General features: G+C 38.9%; 1 protein-coding gene across 2 annotated transcripts in view; it reads right to left on the reverse strand.

Annotated features, from left to right (window-relative positions):
• Positions 1–25,915, reverse strand: part of BLM (BLM RecQ like helicase) — a 107,448-nt gene that overhangs the window by 37,080 nt on the left and 44,453 nt on the right. For both annotated transcript variants that reach the window (XM_003413875.4, XM_023553001.2), the window contains exons 9-14: positions 25,275–25,393; positions 24,351–24,464; positions 22,606–22,704; positions 21,508–21,656; positions 3,309–3,415; positions 1,518–1,678 (exon numbers count right to left, since the gene is read on the reverse strand). In XM_003413875.4, coding sequence (XP_003413923.1) covers positions 1,518–1,678; positions 3,309–3,415; positions 21,508–21,656; positions 22,606–22,704; positions 24,351–24,464; positions 25,275–25,393 — 749 coding nt within the window. The remainder of the gene's footprint in view (positions 1–1,517; positions 1,679–3,308; positions 3,416–21,507; positions 21,657–22,605; positions 22,705–24,350; positions 24,465–25,274; positions 25,394–25,915) is intronic.

Raw genomic sequence — 25,915 nt, forward strand, 5'->3', positions numbered from 1 at the left:
AGGACACTCTCAAGAAAGTGAAAAGACAATCCACAGAATGGGAGAAAATATTTGCAAACTTTATAGCTGATAAGGTTATAGTATGCAGAATGTATAAAGAACTCTTACAACTTGACAACGAAGAGACAAATGAACTAACTAAAAAATGGGCAAAGGATTTGAATAGACATTCCTTCAAAGAAGATATACAAATGTCCAATTAGCACATGTAAAGATGCTCAACATCATTAGTGACTTTTTTTTTTTCACTGTGATTTCGGTGAAATTAGTTTCTTGTTAAGCAGTTAATACACACACCGTTTTGTGACACTGGTTGTCAATATCATTAGTGACTGCTGTTGCTGTTGTATGCCGTTGGGGTTGATTCCAACTCATAGTGACCCTATAGGGCAGAATAGAGCTATTCCACAGGTTTCCTAGGCTGTAATCTTTATAGGAGCAGATCACCAGGTCTTTTATCCCACAGAGCCACTGAGTGGGTTCAAACTGCTGAAATTTGGTTAACAGCTGAGCGCTTAGCCATTGTGTCACCACTTCATTAGTGACTAAGAAAATGCACATCAAAACCACAATAAGATAGCACATCACATTCGTTAGGATGGCTGTAATAAGAAAGATGGACAATCACAAGTGTTAGCAAAGAAATGGGTATCTTCATGCATTGCTAGAGGGAATGTAAAATGGTGCAGTCGCATTGGAAAACAGTTTGGCAGTTGCTCAACAAGTTAAACATAGGGTTATCATATGATCTAACAATTCTACTCCTAGGTATATGTCCAAGAGAAATTAAAACTTATGTCCACATACCAGCATTATTCACAACAGCCAAAAAAGTGGAAACAACCCAGGTGAACATCAACTGATGAACGGATAAACGAAATGTGGTATATCCATATAATGGAATAGTATTCAGTCATAAAAAGAATAAAGTACTGTTACATGTTACAACATGGATGAACCTTAAAAACATTATGCTTTGTGACAAAAATCATTCACAAAAGACTATGTATTATATGGGTCCATTTATATGAAATGTCCAGAACAGGTAAATGCATAGAGGCAGATTAATAGATTAGTAGTGGTTAGTAGATTAGTGGTCTCCAGGGACCACGGGGAGCGGAGAATGGACACTGAACTGCCAATGGGTAAAGAGTTTTCCCATTTGATTTTTGAAGATGATGAAAATGTTCTGGAATTAGATAGTGGTGATAGTTGCACAACTTTATGAATATGCTAAAAAAACCAAAACAAAAAAACCCACTGAATTGTACACTTTAAAGGAGCAAATTTTATGGCATATGAATTATACCTCAATAAAAAAATCCTGATGTTATAGGAAAAAAAGCAACTTTGGAAGTCATAAAAAAAAGGTTTTAAATTAAATTTGATTTTTTAGTCCCCACCTGATATTTACTACCTTCAAGGTAAAGATAGTTTGCATTCTACATGGGCGAGTGCATATACTGTACACTCTAAAAGAATGTTTCCTTTTATCTGTTTATTTAGAAAGCTGGTACCTGGCAGCCATCCTGATTAATCCACTTGTGCTGCACTTCATCTCTAGCACAGTCACTGAGGCCAGCGTGGTAAGCAAGGGCGGCAAGGCCATTTTTCTTTAATGTCTCAGCCATTGTGTCACATTCTCGCCTGGAGAGGCAGTAAATTATCCCTGAGTCATCTGCCAAGAAACCAAACAGTATTGCAAAATGAGGACTTTTAACATAAATAACAACACAATTTGCCTTATGTTCTTAGAAACATCCACATGCTGCCACTGAGTCATTCTAACACATTGCAACCCTACAGGACAGAGTAGGGCTGCCCCAATAGGGTTTCTAAGGCTGTAAATCTTTATGGAAGCAGACAGCCACATCTTTCTCCCATGGAACCACTGGTGGTTTCAAACCTCTGATCTTTTGGTTGGCAACCGAGCACTTTAACCATTGTGCCACCAGGGCTCTGGCCTTCGAAACACAGGAAACACAAATAGATCTCCCCAGTTTTCTTACAGTGGAGAAAGATCACACAGGCAGACTAATCCAAGCAAGGAATTCACGGGCACTAGAAATGAGGTTTGGTTTTTAATCCCAATCTTGTTAATGACTCATTAGGTGAAACTTGACAAGTCCTGGCCCCTCCTTCGCACCGGCTGTACAATAGGAAGGCGCCCTTTATACACACTTCCTAGAAAGCATGTGGCACTATGTATCAAGATTCTTAAAAATGTTTATACCCTTTGACGCAGTTTCCTTCTAGGAAACGAACCTGAAAAATAATTTGAAGCAGTGCACGTATTTACGCAAAAAGTTTTCTTACGCTTAAAAAAAATGAGAAAACACCTAATGGCTAACATTAGAACACTTAGGACAGTACATTGTGAAGTGAAATATACTGTAACTATTATAGGTATTTCCTAAGTTTTCAAAAGGCATGGGAAGATGCTCATTAAATAAAGCAGATTAAGGGTACAAACATTTTATATACATATATATATATACAGACACGCAAGTTAAGGAAATAAGCCAAAATTTTAAGAAAATAAGCCAAAATAATAGCAATGACTTACTTTTAAAACTTTGAGTCAGGTTTATCTTTATTTTTTTGTGTTTTTGTTGCTTTCTGAATTTTCTTCGGTGAGCATCTATTATATTTATTATTGTTTTTAATGTATGTCATTTTTAAAATCAGAAAATAAAAGGTATAAAAATTCTGTGGCACAGCCAAAGGTACAGAAGTGCACACTAAGCTATTCATATTTGCTGCCTTGCAGAGATAGGCCTGTAAAGGGAATAACTGAGGTTTTCTGGGTATATCTCTTCATGGTTTGATTTGTTCAAATAAGCATGTCTTCTAATTTAAAAAAAATAAAAAGAAATGTTTAACAAAAAAATTCTCCATAGAAAAGTAGATAAGGGGTTACAGGGAAAACTGCTATGAATTTCAGAATCTCATTTTAGTTGATATAACTAAAAGACAGATACAGTTGGGAGAAAGCACTAAAACAAAGAACTGTAAAATTCATATGCCGTTAAAAGCCAGAGAAAAGACACTAAAACCAAGAATTAAAATACAGGTGTGTAGGAGAGAGTATTTAATATATTTTTGGTTAGAGTTTATTGTCATCAAACCAAATGAGATTTTACAATTTCTAGAACTGAAAGAGCTGCAATATTCTCCTCTACCAAAAGCAAGCTAGTGCTATCAAACCGAGAAAAGAAATGTTTAATACACAATTTTACATATTCTACTGCGGTACTAAAAAGACATTTATTTATCACTTCTAGACATAATTCACATGGCGTACTCACATGGGTGATGCTTTCTGATCCATTCTAAGCAATCAAATGCCACCTTTTTAGGCTTTTTGGGTAACACATAGTATTTCAGATTATGTCTGTTAAAACTCATGCTAAACCTGAAAGAAGTCCCAAACACAAAATTAAGTATTATAAGAAAACATAGTTTTAGCCATCTTCAAAAATTAAACACTGATTTTCCACAATGCAAACCTACTGACCAAGTTGTCTTAAGCTGAATATTGTCACTGGTAGCTTATATAATCGAAGACTGAAATGGAAGTTAGGTTAAGGATTAAAGAAAAGACTGGTAAGAGAGACGGAAAAGACCCTATCTATGGGACCAAGTGACAAAAAGTTAGGACTGTAGAACTAGATTGGGAACCCTGGTGGCGCAGTGGTTAAGTGTTACGGCTGCTAACCAAAGGGTCGGCAGTTCGAATCCGCCAGGCACTCCTTGGAAACTCTATGGGGCAGTTCTACTCTGTCCTATAGGGTCGCTATGAGTTGTAATCGACTCAATGGCACTGGGTTTGGTTTTGGTTTTGGTAGAACTAGACAACATGTAGAAAAGACAAGTTAGAAGCCCTGTCTCCAAGAAAAGGGTGATTAAAAGCAGAGATGGCTAAAACATTATTTAAAAGATTAAGGAAACATACATATATTTAGGCCACCAGTGTTTCCAAATTTGGACTATGTACCAAAAAAAAGGTTGATTGCAGGGCAGTAGAAGGAGCTAAAGCCTTAGAGATCATGTAGAAGACTTTTTTTTTTTTTTTTTGATGTTTTACCTGTGTTTTATTGACTACACAAAGACATTCGGCTGTGAGGATCGTAACAAATTACGGACCACATTGCAAAGAATGGGAATTCCAGAATACTTAATTATGCTCGTGAGGGGAACCTGTCCATAGAGACCAAGGGGCAGTTGTTCGAACAGAACAAGGGGATACTGAATGGCTGAACGTGTGCGTCAGAGTTGTATCCTTTCACCGTATATATTTTTTTAAATTGTGATTTAGGTGAAAGTTTACAGAGCAAATCAGTTTTTCATTAAACAGTTAATACACAAATTGTTTTGTGACTTTGGTTGACAACCCCATGATGTGTCAAGACTCTCCCCATGTAGAAGACATTTGGATTTTAATTTTGAATGTGACTGACTCCAAGGCAGATGTGTTCCTCTTCTTCTGGTCTTTTGCTTTTGGCCTCCCATTTATTTAGGGAGCTCATTTTCTCTATTTTTTCTCCCCTTATATTTTCAATCCCCTTCTGTCTCTAAATATATTCTAGGACCACCAATCCTAACAACAACAGAAATTTCTCTTGATTCTACAGTTCACTCCGGCTGGCATTCCACCCCTCTTTCTCTCTCTTGTGCTCTTATCCAATTCACCGTACATCCAATTGAATTCTCATCACTCCCATTCTGGCTTTTGCCACCACCATTTTATCAAAAGTGCTTTCTAAAAGTCTTTAAATCTAAAGAAAGAAAGAGAATGAAGTCCTGATACATGCTACAACATGGATAAGCCCTGAAAACATTATGCTAAGTGAAATAATCACCCACGAAAGGACAAATATTGTATGATCCCACTTATATGAAACATCCAGAATAGGCCAAGTGTATAGAGACCAAAGTTTATTAGTGGTTACCAGGGTAGGGCAGGAAGGAGGGGGAAAAGAGGGCTCAACGCCTGGGGGGACACTGAGTTTTGGTTAAAGGTGATAGTATAACTTGAGAACAAAATCAGTGATGGCTGAAGAGCACGATGAACATAATTAACGTCACTGAACTGTACGTGTAAAGACTGAAGAAATGTCAAATGTTTGGTTACATATACATTTACCGCAATTAAAAAAAAAATAAAGAAAGAAAAAACTAAAGAAAGGAGGGAATTGTTATAGTGTCTCTGGCCTTCCACGGACCCTCCACTGCCCCAGGTTCCAATTATCTCCTATCCACAGGGAAGACAGAGAACAAGTAAAAGTTAGAGCACAAAGATATCTGAGTGTGGGTTGATAGAGGGAAACACAGAGAAGACCATAACGGCAATGAGTTATAGGGGGTGGGGATCAGAGGGAGGAAAGATGGGGAATAAAACCGTTGGGTTTCTGTCTTTGTATCTAAATCCAAGTTAAATTTGGACCAGGTTTTGTTGACATCAGTAGGATAAACTCCAGTTTAGTTCTAGAACTAAAGAATGGCTCAACTGGGGGGGTGGGGGAGCAGTTGTGTTTCTGAAGGGACTGCGGCAGGTAAGGCCAAAAAACAGGCAGTAGCGATCTTCCAACTGCTGTTGGTCTACACAGTGGCCTTTTTACAGACCCCAGTCTCTCCGGCTCTGCCACACCTCATTGTTGGCTATCTCTATTGAAAACCCTCTGTCAGCTTCACAGCTTTGCACTTCTGTGGTTTTCTTCTTATACCTCTGATTTCTCCATCTCCTTTTCTTCTTCCTTAAGTGAGAGTCATTCCCAAAATGCTTGGCTCTATTCTACATTATCTCCTTCAGGAATCTCACTTTCATTGTGTTAAATGGCATTTATATATCATTCCCACTGGTCCCAACTTTTGCCCCCAGTTTAGACCTCTTTTCAGAGTTCTTAAACCACATTCCAACTTCTTTTTAGACCAGTCGTCTAAAATTAGAGTATGCATTCCCCTAAGTGTTCACAAAGACTTTCTAAGGGTACACTTTGCTTTCTAAGAGCAAAGACGATTTTAAAGGAATCAATTTCTAGATCCTCAATTTTCACATGTACTTTTTCCTAAAACTGACTCTGTTTGAGAATATACCTACAGTAAAAACATCCTGCTGGTCTCCTTTGGTAATTTTCCTTTTATAACTGTCCTTCTCCCACTTTCCAAAAGCAAACCACCCACCCACCCACCCACCAACCTTTACTTTTTATCCATCTTGAATTTTACTAGGGTGCATTGCTCTAGAATGTGAAAACCTTTAGTACAGCAAACAAAACAAATTAAAATATAGTATGTGTTATGGACTGAATCATGTCATCCGTCCATCCCCCCGACCCCAAACAAATGTTGTGAATCCTAACCTCTATGCCTGTGGTATAATTCCCCTGGGAATGGGTTGTGTTTGTTATATTAATGAGGCAGGATTAGTGTAGGGTGTATCTTGAGTCAATCTCTTTTGAGATATAAAAGAGATTAAACAAGCAAGTTAAGAAGCAGAAATGTGGGAAGAGGGATACCAAACCACATGAGAAGACTGTCCAAGAGCAGAAGCTAAGAGACAAGGCCCTGCATCCAGAGCCAACAGAAAGCAAAAGCCTTCCCCTAGAGCTGGAGCCGTGGTTTTAGACTTCTAGCTTCCTAAGAAGAATTGATGCGTTTCAATTACGGTGTTGGCGAAGAATATCGAATATACCATGGACTTCCAAAAGAACGAATAAATTGTCTTGGAAGAAGTGTAGCTAGAAAGCTCTTTAGAAACAAGGATGGCAATACTTTGTCTCACTTACTTCGGATGTGTTATCAGGAGGAATCAGTCAACGGAAAAAGGCATCATGTTTGGTAAAGGAGAGGGTCAATGAAAAAGAAGACCTTCAAGAGGTGGATTGATAGTAGCTGCAACAATGAGCTCAAATACAGCAACAATTGTAAGGATGGCACAGGGCTGGGCAGTATTTTGTTCTGTTGTATATAGGATTGCTGTGAGTCAGAACGGACTTGATGGCACCCAACAACAGCGGCCTCCTAAACTGTGAGAAAACAAGTTTGCTTGTTAATGCCACCTACCTGTAGTATTTTTGTTATAGTAGCACTAGATAACTAAGACAGAATTTGGTACCTAGAAGTGGGAGTGCTGTTCTAACAAATACGTACAATGTGGAAACGATTTTGGAATCGTGTAATGGGTGTAGGCTGGAAGGTACCTGATAGTAAAAGCCTAGATTGCCTTGAAGAGGCTGTTGGTAGAATTATGGACGTCAAAGACAGTTCTGGTGAAGGCTTGTAGCGAAGGGAGATGAGCCATAGAGAAAGTCTCTATTGTCTTAGAGAATACATTATGTTGCCAGCAACAGAAAGTTGCTAGAAATGTGGGTGTTAAATGTGCTTCTGGTGAGGCTTTAAAAGAAAATAGTGAACATGTGACTGGACAATGAAAGAAGGGTGATGTTTTTCATGCAGTGGCAAAGAACTTGTAAGTGATGAACTTGGATATTTAGCTAAGAAGATTTCTAAGCGAGATCTTAAGGAGGCTGTATGGTTTCTCCTTGCCGCTTATAGTAAAATGCAAGAAGACACAGATGGACCTACAAATGAACTGTGCAAAATGAAAACAGAACTGAGCTTTGGAAAATTTTGTTGTACAAACTAAGGACACTTGTCCTAGAGTGTTCACCAAGGATGTGGTTACACTATCTTTTGTTAAAGAGATTAAGCCTGTGACTGATGGACCTAACCAACTACCACAGCAGGAAACCCATCAGCTTAGGCTGAAGGTAACAGAGACAGAATGAAAGGAAGAACGCTGTCTGCCTTTGGAATTCTATAGGCAGGAAACAAGCCAAAGGAGCCACATCTGTTGTCCTCCAAGAAAAAGAAAAGGACCATCCTGGAGCAGCTCAGAGATCAGCAAAACTGTTGAAAGGAGCACGAGAAGCTAGGTCTTCTTGATTTCAAAGGGTGAGGCCACTGCCTCCTAGGTTTCAAAGAGTCAGATCTTCATTAACTTGCTTCTGGAGTGGGGGCTGCTGTTAAGGTATGTTGGGGGATAGGGCCACCACCCAAAGCTGAGGAGGTGGGGCTACCATGCCCAAGGGGCAGAATAATGGGGACTGCTGGGGCCTAAGGGGTGGGGTCACCACCCAGACGGACTAGGAGAATGGGGTCGACCAAAGCAAATGGAGCAGAGTTGCCATTCTAGCGGGCCTGGAAGGCAGAGCCTGAAGCCCAGGGCTTAGGGGCCTCCACCCAAAATTTAGAGATCATGGCTAATACCCAGAGTCTGGAGGGCAAGGCCATTGCCTAGACGGTCTGAGAGAACAGGGGATTATTTTCAAGCCTTAAGAGCTAATGTAAATTGTTCTGCTGGGTTTTGGACTTGTTTGGTGCCCATCACCTCTTCTTTCTCTCTGTAAAAACGGCGTGGTGGCAGCATAGTCTGACCTCCTCTTTTAACTTTACAAGGGTGAGAGAGAATCATTATTAGCATCAATAGCCCAAGGTTGATTCCAATCAGGTAGAGGAAGACACGCCTCATCTCTCCAACATTTTTAGCAATTCTGACACCAGTTACCCCTCCCATGGCACTCTCTCTCTTCTTTGCTGGGTTTGATACTCCGTTGCAATGGCCACATAGAACTCACAGACAATATTCATGATTATGGGGTTTATTAGCGAAATTGTCGTTGTTGTGTGCCATTGGGGTGTCCAAGGCTGTCTGCCACATCTCTCTCCCACAGAAGTGGCTAGTGTGGTTTGATTCGCCGACCTTCTATTTAGCAGCAAGGTGCTTGACCACTGTGCACCAAGGTTCCTCATTAGGGAAGTAGCAGGTTACAATTCAGGATCAGAAATGACTCAGAATATAGCTCAATCAGGACAGCCTCTTCTCAGCCATGTCCGCAGGCAAGCCTCTCTCTCTGGCCCTCGGCCCCTTGGGCCCTTGGCCCAGCCTCTGCCTGGCTCAGGAAACTATTCCAAATCTCTAGCTTTGTCAATAAGTGCCTGGGGACACCCCACTCTGCAGAAAGCCTCAGCTCAAAGGCACTCAACTCTCTTACTTCGTGGGTTGACAAGCCTAGCTCTGCTAAGTGCCTGGAGGTACCCCAGTCGGCCAGGAAGCCTCCTGCCCAAAGGTGCTCAGCTCTCTCGCTCTGTGGCTTGGCACACCCACTGTAGCCACCTCACTCCATGGACCAGGAAGCCCACCACACCATCTCGCGCTGGCCTCCGGGTTCTGTTGCTGCCGGTCCTCTGCTGTGCTTGTTGCCATTTCTTGCCATCTGCTATACTACAGGTCTGTCTCCTGGGTCTAGGAGGTTCTCAGCACAGGGATCCCAGGCCAAATGATGAGCTCTGCTCCTAGCTCTTCTTCTTGGTGGTAGTAGCCCCCCACAAGCTTGCTTCTCTCTCCTTTCATCTCTTGTAAGATGTAAGATGTGACTTGAATAAGGGTGGTGATTTGAGTCACACCCTCTAGTAAGACGGTGACTCAAGATACATTCCACTCTAATCCTGCCTCATTAACATAATGGAGAATTCACCCCCAAATGAGCCATAACCACAAGCATAGAAGCTAGGATTTACAATATGTCACAAAATAGAGGATAATTACATCAGATCACAAAAGACAATTACATTAGACCACAAAATGGAAGATGACTATATCATTACACAACTGCCAAATTACATCATTACTCAACTGCCAATTCAATGAAAATCATGGCCCAGTCAAGCTGACGCATAACCTTAATCATCACAGGTTCCATACACCTTATTTGCATTAGCAGCAAGCTATCCAATCCCCTTGGTGGGCCACAAGCACCTTATTTGCATAGTTTCATCCAATCATTGTATGAAAGTCACAAAGACTATGGCTAGAAGAGCCACATTAAGTAATTCACTCCACTGCAGTCTCCAATTTCTTCCATTTATTATGGAAATGTATACCTTGTGCCTGTTTTACCATTGTATTTTGGAAGCAGATAACCTGTATTCTAGCTTTTACAGGTTCACAGATGAAGAAAATTTTGCCCCAGGATAGAATACACCCAAGGGCTCACCCACATTTAATTTAGATAATTCAGAAGATGAGATTTGAGACTTGGAGTTGATTTAAGACTTTTGGGATGACGCGATGGGGTGAATGTGTTTTGCATGAAGCAAAAATATGAATTTTTCAAACTCACAAAAAAGGACCAGACTTACTGGAGAAGCCCCGAGAGTACAGCCCCCAGACACCCCTTTAATTCAGTACTAAGGTCACTCCTGAGGTTCACTCTTCAGCCAAAGATTAGACAGACCCATAAAACAAACAATAATACATGTAGCTCAACCATGTATATGAGACTAAATGGGCACACCAGCCCAGGGGCAAGGACAAGAAGGCAGGAAGGGACAGGAAAACTGAATGAATGGAAATGGGGAACCCAAGGTCGAGAAGGGATAAATGTTGACCTGTCACAGGTTGGCAACCAATGCCACAAAATAATATGTGTATTAATTGTTTAATGAGAAACTAATTTGCTCTGTAAACTTTCATCTAAAGCACACACACACACACGCACACACAAATTTTGGTGGACAAAAGGGTGGAATGTTATGGATTGAACTGTGTTCCCCCAAAATGTGTGTTGTAAATCCTAACCTCTATGCCTTTGGCTATAATCTCATTTGGGAATGGGTTGTTTATGTTAATGAGGTAAAATTAGTTGTTGTATCTTGAATCAATCTCTTTTGAGATATAAAGGAGACTAAACAATCAAACTAAGATGCACAAATGGGGGAAGAGGGATGCCAAGCCACATGAAGACTGCCCACGAGCAGAAGCTGAAAGAGAGAAGGACCTTCATCCAGAGCCGACAGAGAGAGAAAGCCTTCCCCTAGAGCCAGCGTCCTGATTTTGGACTTCTAGCCTCCTAAACTGTGAGAAAATGTATTTCTTCTTGTTAAAGCCACCCACTTGTGGTATTTCTGCTATAGCAGCACTAGATTACTGCAGTGGTTAAGTGCTTGGCTGCCAACCAAAAGGTCAGTGGTTTGAACACACCAGCCGCTCAGCGGGAGAAAGATATGGCAGTTTCTGCTTCCATGAAGATTACAGCCTAGGAAACCCTATAAGGCAGTTCTAGGTAACCCTGGTGGCGTAGTGGTTAAGTGCTACAGCTGCTAACCAAGAGGCTGGCAGTTCGAATTCTCCAGGTGCTCTTTGGAAATTCTGCTGGGCGGTTCTACTCTGTCCTGTAGAGTCGCTACGAGTCAGAATCGACTCAACGGCAGTGGTTTTACTCTGTCCTATAGGTTTGCTGTGAATTGGAACTGACTTGAGGGCAATGGGAGGGTGTGGGTGAAGTTTTTTTTAATCAAAACACCAGAAACTCTTGATGGGGCTTCATGTTTTTAACGTGTTTCACATATTTCTGTCAAAGGTGAAGTATAACATTAAGAGTGAGGTGTTTTGGCCCTTTTTTGGATGTTCTGATTTCAGATATACTGAGAGTAAGTTGAGAGGAGTCAAGATGATTTTAACTTCATGACATTTCTTCTTTCATTCCTATTGTCATAGAATGCATTACTCCCGAGAGTATTACAAAACTGCTGCCAAACAATACTGTGATACTACCTCTCTCAATGCAATTTACAAACAAAATGTACAGAGTTCTTTTAGTGTCTGAAATGGCAGAGCATGGTCTACCAGATTGTGGCAAAAAGGGCAGTAGGTAAAAGACTGGTGCGTCCATGGACTATTTTGATCATTCTCAGTTAATTATTTACATTCACTGCTACAGCAAAGGAAAGTAGAGTACTGATAAAATTATTTATTAGGAAAAGAATTTCCTAGGAATACAAAGGAAAAAGATAGTCTCATAACTGATTTGAGCTGAGTTGGATATAAGATGGGATGGTAGATGAGCCTCTCTGCTGACAGGAACGCTGCAATGACTACATGAGAGCAGCCTTACTGCCTCTTCTCATGCTTTAGACTCCACTTTCATTTTAGAACAATGTTTTATTCATAGAAAAAGCTTTGGATCAAAAAGAGCTGTTGGCAAGAATGTAAAGAAATGAGAACCCTTATACACTGTCAATGAGAATGTAAGATGGTAAAGCTGCTGTGGAAAACGAAGAGTTACCATATGACCCAGTTAATTCCGTTTTTAGGTATTTACCCCAAGGGAACTGAAAGCACATGTCAACACAAAAACTTATACACAAATGCTCATAACAGCACTGTCTATCAAATGATGAATAGATAAATAAAATGTGAACATCTGTAACAATGGAATAGTATTCAGCTATAAAAAAGGATAAAGTAGTGATACATGCTACAACATGGATGACCCTTGAAAACATGCTAAGTCAAAGAAGTCAGGCACAAAAGAGCGGGGAGAGAATGGGAAGTGATTGTTAATAGGCATGGGTATGTCTTTTTGGGGTGACGAAAATGTTCTAAACTTAGATTATGAGGATGGTTGCACAATGCTGAACATGTGAAAAGCCACTAACTGTATACTTTAAATAGATGCATTTTATGAATTTTATCTCAATAAAGATTAAAAAGAAAAAGGCTTGGATGCTAAAACACTGTATCTTAACTAAAGGGGGTGCTGGATGTTCCATTAAAATGGTAAATATTATTAGGCCCAGAGGGTCCAACCCATGTAACTGTAACAAGATCTATGAGGAAACGGAATCATCTCACCCTCAGCTCTTGTTACTTTCGGAACTAAGGTAGTGGCCTGGGGATGTGTATTAAAAGTTTATTTGACTTACAAAATCAATTCTTTTTTGTAAATCTGCAGCCCCAAAGTTTTGACAAAACTACATTTAAAACCTATTACATAATAAAAGCACCTTGTTAAAAATATTTCATTAGAAAAGATGCATAAAACTAACAAATCTGCTTTTCCTAACTCTTCTGAATATACTGGGCAATAGGGTTGTTTAAGTGAAAGAGTAAGAAGAATATTTAACTGTCATTAAACAAATTTTCGTAAAACTTTTTTTTGGGTTTATTTCCCAGAAAAAGAAAAGTGAACAACTCTAATGATCTGGCAATGAATTATTTTTGCCAGTTAAGATGGTTTCCAATTCTTTGCTTTCTACAAAATTTAGAGGACCTTGTTGAGCTGTCAGCTGACAGATCATTAAAAATAATTTTTGATGACATGTTATCAAGTAATTTTTGGCATATTATGTCAGAAGGAATTCAATAATTGTTACTGCTAAAATAAAATACCTTCCATTCCTATCTATGTGTTTATGTGAGCAATTTTCTCAGTGCTTTTTTTTTTTTACATCTATAAAAATAAAAAGTAGGAACTGACTCAGTTCATCCATAGATACATGAACTAATTGGGAAAAAAAGTCTTATCTCATTTTGAGACATATTCTCAAAGTTTATGATTAATAATTATTTTAAAAAATATTTAAGCTATTCTGACCAATTATGAACTACTGATTGTAATAATTCAATAAAGAAAATTTTGTTATAAAAAACATATTTTTGTTGCAGGTAAATGTGACAGCAACAAGACTTTCATGCATAAAAATATAGTACTTTAGGATAAAATTCTATGGGGGAAATGAAAGAGAAGTATGAGTTCAAAGAGAAAAAGAAAAAAAATTACAGAATATCTGTAAAAGAATTAAAAAATTTTAATGCATACAAAAGAAGAGATTGAAAAGGTAGTAAAAAAAAAACTCCTAACCAAAAATGGCCCTGGCCCAGATGGCTTTACTAGAGAATTCTACCAAACATTCAGAGAAGAGCTTACACCAGTACTACTCAAACTATTTCGGAACATAGAAAAGGAAGTGATACTTTCAAATTCATTCTATGAAGCGAGCATAACCCTGATACCAAAACCAGGCAAAGACACCACAAAAAAAAAAAAAAAAAGAAAATTACAGCCCAATATCTCTCATGAATATAGATGTAAAAATTCCCAACAAAATTCTAGGAAACAGAATTCAGCACCACATCAAAAAAATAATACACCACAACCAAGTAGGATTCATACCAGGTATGCAGGATGGTCCAACATTAGAAAATCAATCAACATAATCCACCACATAGATAAAAGAATAATACAATCATCTCAATTGACACAGAAAAGGATTTCAACAAAGTCCAACATCCGTTCCTGATAAAAACTCTCAATAAAATAGGTATAAAAGGAAAATTTCTCAACATAATAAAGGGCATATATGCTAAACCAAGGGCCAACCTCATTCTTAACGGAGAGAGGCTGAAAACATTCCCCTTGAGAACAGGAACAAGACAAGGATGCCCTTTATCACCACTCCTATTTAACATTGGGTTGGAAGTCCTAGCTAAAGTGATAAGGCAAGATATAGAAATAAAGAGAATCCAAACTGGTAATGAAGAAGTTAAACTGTCCCTATTTGGGGATGATATGATACAAAGAAAACCCAAAAGACTTCACAAGAAAACTATTGGAACTAATAGAAAGATTCAGCAGAGTGGCAAGATACAAGACAAATATACAAAAATCAGCTGCATTCCTATACACCAATAAAGAGAACGATGAAAAGGAAATCAGGAAAACAACACTATTTATAATAGCCCCTAAAAAAATAAAATACTTGAGAATAAATCTAACCAGGGATGTAAAAAACCCATACAAAGAAAACTACAAAACACTACTGCAAGAAACCAAAAGAGATCTACGTAAATGGAAGAACATACCATGCTCACGGATAGGTAGACTCAACATTGTGAAAATGACAATTCTACCCAAAGCCATTTAGAAATACAATACCGACCCAAATACCAACAACATTCTTTAAAGAGATGGAAAAACTTATTATTGACTTAATATGGAAAGGGAAGAAGCCCAGGATAAGTAAAGCACTACTGAAGAAGAATAAAGTAGAGTTGTACTACCTGACCTCAGGAACTACTATTCAGCTACAGTAGTCAAAATAGCCTGGTACTCGTACAATGACAGATACATTGACCAATGGAACAGAATTGAGAACCTAGATATAAATCCATCCACCTATGGTCACCCGATAGTCAACAAGGGCCCAAAGTCCATAAAATGGGGAAAAGATAGTCTTTTTAACAAATGGTGCTGGCAAAACTGGAAGTCCATGTGCAGAAGAATGAGACAGGACCCATATCTCACACCATGTACAAAAACTAACTCAAAATGGATCAAAGGCCTAAATATAAAGCCAAAAACTATGAAATTCATAGAAGAAAAGATAGGATAAAAGCTAGAGGCCCTAATACACGACATTAACAGGATACAAACCACAACCAACAACACATAAGCTCCAGAGGATAAGCTAGATAACTGGGATCGTCTAAAAATTAAACACTTATGCTCATCAAAAGACTTCACCAAAGAGTAAAAAGAGAACCTACAGACTGGGAAAAAATTTTTGACTATTACAAATCAGATAAAGATCTAACCTCTAAAATCTACAAGAAAATCCAACACCTCAACAACAAAAAGACAAATAATACAATTAAAAAAATGGGCAAAGGAAATGAACAGACACTTCACCAAAGAAGACATTCAAGTGGCCAACAGACATGTGAGGAAATGCTCACAATCTCTAGCCATTAGAGAAATGCAAATCAAAACTACAATGAGATACCATCTCAAACCTGCACTACTGGCACAAATCAATAAAACAGGAAATAACAAATGTTGGAGAGACTGCAGGGAGATCAGAACTCTTACGTGCTGCTGGTGGGAATGCAAAATGATACAACCTTTTTGGAAAACAATATGGCCCTTCCTTAGAAAGCTAGAAATAGAAATACCATACAATTCAGCAATCCCCCTCCTAGGAATATATCCTAGAGAAATAAGAGCCGTCACACTAATAGACATATGCACACCCATGTTCACTGCAGTGTTGTTCACAATAGCAAAAAGATGGAAACAACCTAGATGCCCTTCAACAGATGAATGGATAAACAAACTGTGGTACATACGCACGATGGAGTATTACACAACCATGAAGAACAATGATGTATCTGTGAGGCATCTCATAACATGGATGAATCTGGAGGGCATCATGCTGAATGAGATAAGTCAATCACAAAAGGACAAATATTGTAGGAGACCACTACTGTAAAAACTCATGAAAAGGTTTACATATAAAAAGAAACAATCTTTGATGGTTATGAGGAAGGGGAGGAGTGGGGATGGAAAAATACTTAATGGACAATAGATAAGTAGAAACTTTGGTGAAGTGTAAGACAGTACACAATACCGGGGAAGCCAGCGCAATCTGTACAAGGCAAGGTCATGGTAGCTCCACAGACACATTCAAACTCCCTGAGGGACCAAATTGCTGGGCTGAGGGCTATGGGGACCATGGTCTTGGGGAACATTTAGCTCAACTGGCATAACATAGTTTATAAGAAAATGTTCTACATTCTACTTTGGTGAGTAGCGTCTAGGGTCTTAAAAGCCTGTGAGCAGCCATCTAGGATACTCCACTGGTCTCACCCCTTCAGGAACAAGGAATAATGAAGAAAACTAAAGATACAAGGGAAAGATTAGTCCAAAGGACTAATGGAACACATCTACCACGGCCTCCACCAGACTGAGTCCTGTTTAACTAGATGGTGCCCGGCTACCACCACTGACTGCTCTGACAGGGATCACAATAGAGGGTCCTGGACAGAGCTGAAGAAAAATGTAGAACAAAATTCTAACTCAAAAAGAAAGACCAGACTTGTTGGTCTGACAGAGACTGGAGAAAACCTGATGGCGTGGCCTCCAGACACCCTTTCAGCTCAGTAATGAGGCCACTCCTGAGGTTCACCATTCAGCCAAGGATTGAACAGCCCCATGGAACAAAAGAAGAATAGGGGTGCACCAGTCCTGGGGCTGGGACTGGAAGGCAGGAGGGAACAGGAGAGCTAGTAATAGGAAACCCAGGGTTGAGAAGGGAGTGCTGACATGTCGTGGGGCTGTCAACCAATGTCATAGAACAATGTGTGTAATGACTGATGAGAAACTACTTTGTTCTGTAAACCTTCACCTAAAGTACAATAAAAAAAAAAAAATTTTTTTTAACGTATTTTTAAAGTGGATGCTAGTGGGTACAGAATTGCTACCATATTTATTATTTACCGAATACATTTAAAAGAGTGAGGCAACAATTTTGCTTAAAAACCTTGATGTTTACAAAGACCATATTCTCCTTAACTACTTAAGCTTATGATGAAAAATTTTAGGTGTCAGGTTAAAGATGTGAGAGGAGGTACATGTTTTCTAAAATTCTTTAGGGAAGTACAAGGACCAAAAAAAGGACCACGATTTTGCACATTTCCACTTATCTGTTAAACATTCCAAGCATCACAAATCTAAAATCAAACTCATCACACACCCTTCCCTCCTCCCAGCCTAACCCATTCCCTTCCTACATCTTTGGCTATGGTCAGTGGTACTAGTCACTTGTGCCAGAAACTAGGGTCAGCTTCAACTATGCCCACGTTTCTCCCCTTAACCAGTTCCAAGTCCTTTTGATTCAACTCTGCTCTCTCTCTACTCTGTCCTTCGCCTTCTGCTGTTGCCACCGCCACCATCATCTGTCTCCTACGTGAGTGAAATAGGTTCCTAAGAAGCTGCCATGTGCCTCCAATCTCATTCCTCCACTCCATCTTCTATCCTCTGCCAGGATATCATCCTTCCATACAGTTTTGATCAAGCCACTTCCCAGGTCAAAATGTCTACAGAATAAAGTGCAAACACTTTACCATCATGGCATGCAAGATGTTCCATGATCTGGCCTCAAGCCATCTTTTGAGGGTTATCCTTTCTCTACATTTCTCTATTTAACCCATGGATACTTTCATGCCAGAATCTTCAGCCCTGAATTTCCACTCTTCGCCTGTTAAAATGCCACTCATCTACCACTTCACATCCCCCAAGATGCTTATAATCCAAAAGACAGACAATAACAAGTGTAGGCAAGGATGTGGAGAAATTGGAACCCTCATATACTGCTGGTGAGAATGTAAAATGGTGCAGCTGCTTTGGAAAACAGTCTGGAACTCCTTCAAAAATCTAAACATAGAGTTGCCTCATGATACAGCAATTCTACTCCAGGTATATACCACTCCAGGGTATATACTCATTCAACCCAAGAGAAATGAAAACATGTCCATATAAAAACTTGTATACAAATGCACAACTTGGTATTATTCCTAATAGCCCCAAAATGAAAACAACCTAAAGGTCCTTTGGCTGATCAACGGATAAATTATGGAGTACCCATTTGTAGAATACGATTTGGTAATAAAAAAAATGAAGCACTGATACATGCTACAACATGAATGGAACTTGAAAACATTATGCTAAGAACCCAAACACAAAAAGATCACATATTGGGTAATTCCATTTATATAAAACGTCCAAAGTAAGCAAATGTAAAGAAAGAGAAAATATATTAGTTGTTTAGGTCTAGGGGAAATGGGAATTGACTGTTAATGGGTACAGGATTTCTTTTAAAGTGGACAGAAATGTTTTAAAATTAGACGGTACTGAGGGTCAATCCTGTGAATATACTAAAAAACACATTAAATAGTGTGCTTTAAATGGATAAATTTTATGATATGTGAATTATATCTCAATAAAGCTGTTTAAAATTTTACAAAGGTGCTCACCCTAGAAGGTCTGCTTTCTTTATAAAACTCTCTCTCATCCCTCTTCATTAGTTGTTACTTCTGGTTACAGTTAATCGTGCCTTCTTGAGTTCCTACAGTTGTAATTAACATCTCTAATCACCACTTACTTTATTCTGCAATTTCCTGTAGTATTTAAATGCGTCCTGAAACCAGATTGCTGGGTTTAAGTTCCTGCTCCAACAATTATTAGGTGTATGACCCCATGCAAGTTATTTAAAACCCCTGTGCCTCAGTTTGCTCATCTTTAAAACGGGGGAAATAGAGTACTTGCCTCATAAGACTTTCGTGCGGAGAATGGAGGTACCACACGATGCCAAGAGCAGTGCCTGACACACAGGATGGGCTAGATAAGTGTTCGCTATTATTGTTGCTGCATTACAGTTAACTGACTATATGTCTGTCTCTTTGCTGTCCCCTAGTTCATATTTTAAGGGTCTTAAGAGTAAGGTATAAGGCCTTGTTTTATTATTCATCTCTGTACCTTCCCAAGGGGGAGAATATTATTACACATAGGCAGTAGGAGAGGAAAGTGGGAGCCCATGGCTCCAAACCTAGAGACACCTGAGTTCTCCAGAGCCCTGACACAGCAACAGTTGGGCAAATTAAATTAAAAAAAAAAATCTATTGGCAGAAAAGAATAGCAGGAAATAACGTATCAGTATCGAAGTTTGCTAAAATCTTCTTTCACTAAGGGATTTACTCACAAATATAAAAGTACCAAATGCATTAAGGAGTCAAATGACTTGCCCAAATTTGCGCACTGGACCCACATCTAGCAATGAGGCACAAGGCACCGTGTGCTAGACTCAGGGAAAGCACAATCTATCGCTTTTCCAGGCTGGTCACCTCCCCACATTACTACAAAAAGAGATTAAAGGTGTCTGCCTCTAGACAAACATGCGCAACGTTTGCTCAAACATAAATCACATATTCGGCATTCACAAAGTTATTCAAAAGGTGAATGGAATTTATATCATTTAACTCTGGGCAGTTGCCAATTAGTATGGTTGATTTAAAATAGCAGTAAATTACATTTGGCGTAAGCTGATGGAAAAAAGCTTATTTTCTACAAATACCCTTCTCAAAGTGAGATTAAATTAAAACATTCCATTTCAAATTTTGTGATTACACACACATTATCCTAAGGACTATAAAATTCTTGCATTCTAGTATGATCATTAGTGCTGTATAAAAGCACTCCTAGCAACAAAAGATTTCAGGGCTGTAAAGGCTGGAAGAAACTCAGAGTGCTTGAGTTTCCTGGTATAGATCAGATAATTTGGAAACTGCCAGTTAAAACTTCAAAGGCCTTTGTAGCAATCTGAATCTCATGACGCCCTTCAGATTCATAGGAAACTTTCAGTTATTCTCATGACCCTCTTAGAGCTTACTGTGGTTGTTTTTACTGCTTACAGTATTTGTAGGTACAACTTATTTATTCCCAAATGAACAAACTGTGCTTTACGAATCCACTCCCATGTCTTTTATAGTCATTATTCCTTTACAAACATCCCGGATTAATGTTTATACCTCAAACACAAAGCACCCATTAATAAATTAGAACGAAAAAAAATTTTAACCTTGTACACAATAGATGTTCAATAAATATTTGCTGAGTGAATGAACCTACCAGAGAATGCATCAAACCTGTTGCTGTTGAGTCCATACCGACTCATAGTGACCCTATAGGACAGAGTAGAATTGCCCCCATAGGGTTTCCAAGGACTTGCAAGTGGATTTGAACTGCTGATTTTTGGTTAGCAGCCTGAGCTCTTAACCACAGTACCACCAGGGCTCCTAAACTCAGGTATAGGCACAAAACAAGGTATAGGAATCCCTGGGTGGCGCAAACCGTTACTCACTCAACTACTAGCTGAAAGGTTTGGCAGTTCAAACCCACATCGAGGTGCCTCAGAAGACAGGTCTGGCGAACTGTTTCCGAAAGGTCACAGCCTTGAAAATTCTAGGGAGCGGTTCTACTCTGCACACGTGACGTCACCATGAATTGACTCCATGGCAACTAACGACAACCTATGTACATGGGGATATTTTTTACAGTAATTTTTGTTATTGAGTAATTATGGATTTGGTGGCAACAAGAAGCATTTTGCTGTGGAGATGAAAACAAAGTAAACCAGCTGTTAGGCATAATTCCTGGGCTGTTTTCAACATCCTGGTTATAACTAGAACTTTATGGGAAAATGAGAACCCAGGGTCATTTGTTCATTTCATGAAGTATACTCTGGGATGTATGGAAAGTAAAATGAGATAAATAAAAGCTAATTTATCACTGGGACTATACCAGGGTCAATAAATACAGCAATGTAATTTATTCCTACTTCTAAAACAGGTGATGGGATAGTGCTTTAATTTCAGTAGGTGAAGAAAAGTCCCAGGGGCCTGGTTCCTAAACTTTGTTGCACATTGGAATCACCTAAAAAACAACAAAAAAAAAACATGTCATCGAATCAATTCTGACTCATAGCAACCCTATAGGACAGAGTAGAACTGCCCCGTAGGGTTTCTAAGGCTGTAAATCTTTACTGAAGCAGACTGCTACATCTTTCTCCTACGGAGCAGCTGGTAGGTTCACACCGCTGACCTTTCGGTTAGCAGCCGAGTGCTTAATCATTGTGCCACTAGGGGTCCTGGAATCACCTAGGGATCCTTTAAAAAAATATATTGGCTGCCAGCCCCAAACATTCTGACTTAATGGCATGGGATACAACTCAGCATGGGAGTTTTAAAGCTCCACAGATAATTCTAATGTGCAGCAAAGTCTGGGAACCAAAGCCCTAGGGTTTTTAAATTCATGACTTTCAAAAACTTACACCTGAGGTTTGAGAATCTTCAGCTGAGTGAGAATGTCCTTCTGTACCCTGGGATTAGCGGTGGCAGTAAGAGCCATCACCGGAACCAAGGGAAATTTCTGGCGAAGCATATTCATTCTTTTGTAATCTTGACGAAAATCATGTCCCCACTAGTTGGAAAAAAAAAAAAATTACTACTTTTCAGACTACTTGGATCTTCCTTACATGAAAAGCAAAAACTGGTCAATATCCTTAGTCCACTATGTTTTTCTTTGATTACTCCAACTCTCTATGAATAGAATCTCTCCCCACCCTCCCCAGTTTTGCCCTCCTACAATTCAATCTCCAGATCACACCTGGGAAAATTATTTTACTATAATAGGAATTTGACTATCATCTTGTTTAAAATAATTCACTGACTGTTTATCACTTATAAGATAAATACACATATTTTATCTTTTTCTAAGGTCCCTGGGTGGCAAGACTGGTTAAGTGCTTGATTTATTAGCTGAAAAGGATGGCGGTTCGAACCCACCCAGAGGTGCCAAGGAAGAAGGCCTGGTGATCTGCTTCTGAAAGCTCACATCCTCGCAAACCCTATGAAGCAGGTCTACTCTGCACACATGGGTTGGAGTCAACTCAACAGCAACTAACAACAACAAGGAAAATCTAATGATGTTACTCCTTCATTAAAAGCCTGCCATGAATACACATCACCTGCTTGATAAAATCTAAACCCTTTAAACCTGCGTACCAGGCCTTCTGGGGTCTGGCTCCTGTTTATCCTTCAGTTCATCTTCTACTTACTCTTGAGGACAGGAAGTTTTCTACCTTCTTCAGGATTATATCCCCAGAACCTCAAACAGTGCCTGGTCCAAACAGGCTCTCCTATATGTTTATGAATTAATGAATTAAAGGATGAATAAATGGAAAACAACTCCCCCCAAATTTCAACAGAATGTACGCTATCATTAATAACGGCTACCAACAAAACAGAACCACCTTATTCTGTGAAACTAGAGAACAAGTCATTCACTGTGGGCTTCTCGTTAGTTTTGAAAATGATACGGTTAGTAGTACGTATTTCTTGATATTTCAAGACATAAAAACTGTATTTACCTGACTGACACAATGTGCTTCATCAATAACAAAACGTGCCAAGAGCGTCCTCTGATACAGATTCTCCAGAGTAGAAATCAGCCTGTTGCTTGCACAGACCTAGACCGGAAACGTGTTGGTACAGACAGAAAACAGATTACAACCACAGACACCATATCATCCTACAGCTTCCCTGTCAGTTGGTTGTTATTTCAATCTATGCAGTGAATAGCAGAATTAATGGCAAATAGCAAATCTGACTTGGTAGAACATTCACCCACATTCAATAAACAGTTCACGTATTGGGTCAGAGGTTCTGAAACTTCTTTCTGCCCCAAAACATTTGAGGATCACCACGTTTACACTGGTAACAGGGTAATGGAGGTGTTATGTTTGAAAAACTTGCCTAACTGTATTATGTATATGTAAATGTGTATTTCCTAGCTCTGTCCACTGACAGAGCCTGGAAGCAATGACCTCCCAGTAGCAACGAGCATGCCTAACACACCTCTTGACAGGGACATGTCAAAAGAACACAGAAGCCAGCTTGATGGCATTCCCACTGGCCAAATCTAAATACCAATGATACCTGATTATAACCTGCTGAATAAAGTAAAAACCCCCAGTATGCATTTATACTGATACAAATAAATATGTGAAGAAAAAAGGGAAAGTTCTTTCTTATAGTAGAACAACAACTAAATCAGAAAGTTACTGTGGCAGCCATTATAGTAATGACTTATTCAGGGTAGACTCATCAATGGATACTAAAACTCACAGGTAAAAATTGAAGGAGTAATAGGTTATCTACACAGTCTCGAAGTATTCTCCAATAGAACACCTACCAACAAAATAAAATAACTGCAGTGGAGAAATCTGGCAGACACCACCTTATCCAAGTGATCAAAGTTAACTAGCATCACCAGTACTAACATGAATTGACATCAAGTGCCTCCTGATAGGATACACTGAGAACATGTCACTTCTGTGATATTCCTACCAAAAATGAACACCATGAATCTAATCATGAGAAAACGTAAGATAAACTCAAATTAAGGAACAGTCCTCGAAATAACTGGTCTGCACTCTTCAAAAATTTGAAGATCATGAAAGACAAAGAGACATGAAGAAACCTTTTGGATTAAAGGAGATTTAAAGACACATGACAACTGAATTCAGCGTGTCATCTGGGATTTTCTTTTATTATAAAAGACATTATTGAGAAAATTAGCAAAATTTAAATAAGGTCTATATTTTTTTATAGACTAGGTAGTAGTATTGTATCAATGTACGTTTTCAGATTTTGATAAGTGTACTGTGGCTGGAGCCCTGGTAGTGCAGTGGTTAAGAGCTTGGCTGCTAACCAAAAGATTGCAGTTCAAATCCACCAGCTGCTTCTTGGAAACCCTATGGGGCAGTTCGACTCTGTCCTATAGGGTCGCTATGAGTCAGAATCGACTTGATGGCAAAGGGGTACTGTGGTTATGTAAGAGAAGTCCTTGTTTTAAGGAAATGCACGGAGAAGTATTTAAGGGTAAAGGAATATCATGTCTGTAACCTACTCTCAAAGTTTCAGGAAAAAGATACATATGGAGAGAAAGATAAAGCAATTGTCGTAAAATGTAACCATTTGGAGCTTCTGAGGGAAATGTATACATGAGTTCCTTGTACTCCACTGTACATCACAAATTATGCCAAAATTAAAAATTCATGTATCTTTGGTGGGCTTTAATGGCATACTTTAAAATAATGATATAGATACAAACCTTCTCTGGAGTAACATATAGAAGTTTTATAATTGGGTCTTTTTTTGATAACTGGAGGTAAATACTTGTAGCCTCTGAGTCGGTCTTATCACCTGTCAGATATGTAGCTGGAATCTAAGTATAAAAGTAGTAAACAATTGGAATGTGTTAATACATCTTATACATTGATCCTTATTAAGCATAACTCAAAATATTCTTCCCACTGTTCACTTCCTTTTCCATTTTTCACACAAATTACCTCCTTGAAACATCAACCTATTTTAAATTCAATGCTCTTTTGGTCTTCCTAGTTATTTCATATTTGTAAGTAAGCTAAATAGGAATTCAGCATCCAAGAGATTCCAGTCCTAATGTATGGCTACGTTCAAAAAAATGTAAACATACCTTCAGGATTTACAGTATAATCACCATGAAGGGGCTGCAATATCACCAATGGCTGAACAACGGCTCCCCTCGCTGTACTAAGACATTTTTCTAGAAAAGTCAAACCAGTGGTCTTGTCAAGGGGTGGTGGCTCATGGCCTTGTTTGATCATAATATGTGGGATTTAGGAGAGTGCGTACATATACTACCGTAACCTCGGCCATGAGGAAAAAAATATGTGTGTGCGTGTGCATACGTATACATTTTAAGATATAAGGGAATGAGGACTATGCTGATCTGGCCACAATAAAAAGAGAAATAGTTTCATATTAGTAAAAAAAAAAATTACATCTGCAAAATACAGGTAAAAATTTCCTGCTAAAAAATATTCTATTAGCATAGAATCAAATTGACCAGCAGGAGGTTATTTTTCCTTTATTTGTACAATTCCTGAACTATTTAATAAAAAGGTTATCCAGAGTATGGACATATAATTGTTTTTACAGCACGTTTTCATTAGCATTTTCATTGTTAACATTGTAGTGTTTTGTTTTAACTTACATCTAAGGAAGTCAGCTTTTGGACTTGATCCACTATTAGTGATCTCAAGGGAGAGATGACAATAGTGACCCCAGGAGCAATACAGGCGGGTAGCTGGTAACACAGGCTTTTACCACCTCCTATTAACATAATGGTAAAGAAAAGATCTGTCAGGTTTCATCCTGAGAGCACAAAGGCAAAAGTCCACAAAGCAGATCACATATAATGATTCAAATAATTAACTACCAGAGCACTAAGTGATATTCCCCATGGTGCCAACAATATGCCATACTTGAACGAGCCCGAATATTTTGGCAACTTATATAACATGTCAAAATTACCTCGTAGGAGATCTTACATAGCCACATACCATTGCAAAAGCAAAATTTCAGGGCAGGTAACTTAAATGCAATAGAATTACTTAAAAAGACTACTAGGGAAATCCAAATGCAGTGAACTTTCTATTTCTGGCAGTAGAAGGGGTGCTCAAATTAATATAATACAAGGATGAAAATTCCTTTCTATATAATATTTAATTTTTAAAGAGGTAGAAGGTAATAAAATACACAGCGGTAAACCATACTAAAAATGGTTTAATATTACGTTGATGATCCCGAAGGTACTTTCAAGATCTTGGGTTTTAGTTTTTTCTTTTTCATCAT

This window comes from Loxodonta africana, chromosome 13 (genome assembly GCF_030014295.1).
Source record: "Loxodonta africana isolate mLoxAfr1 chromosome 13, mLoxAfr1.hap2, whole genome shotgun sequence".
NCBI classification, from domain to species: domain Eukaryota; kingdom Metazoa; phylum Chordata; class Mammalia; order Proboscidea; family Elephantidae; genus Loxodonta; species Loxodonta africana.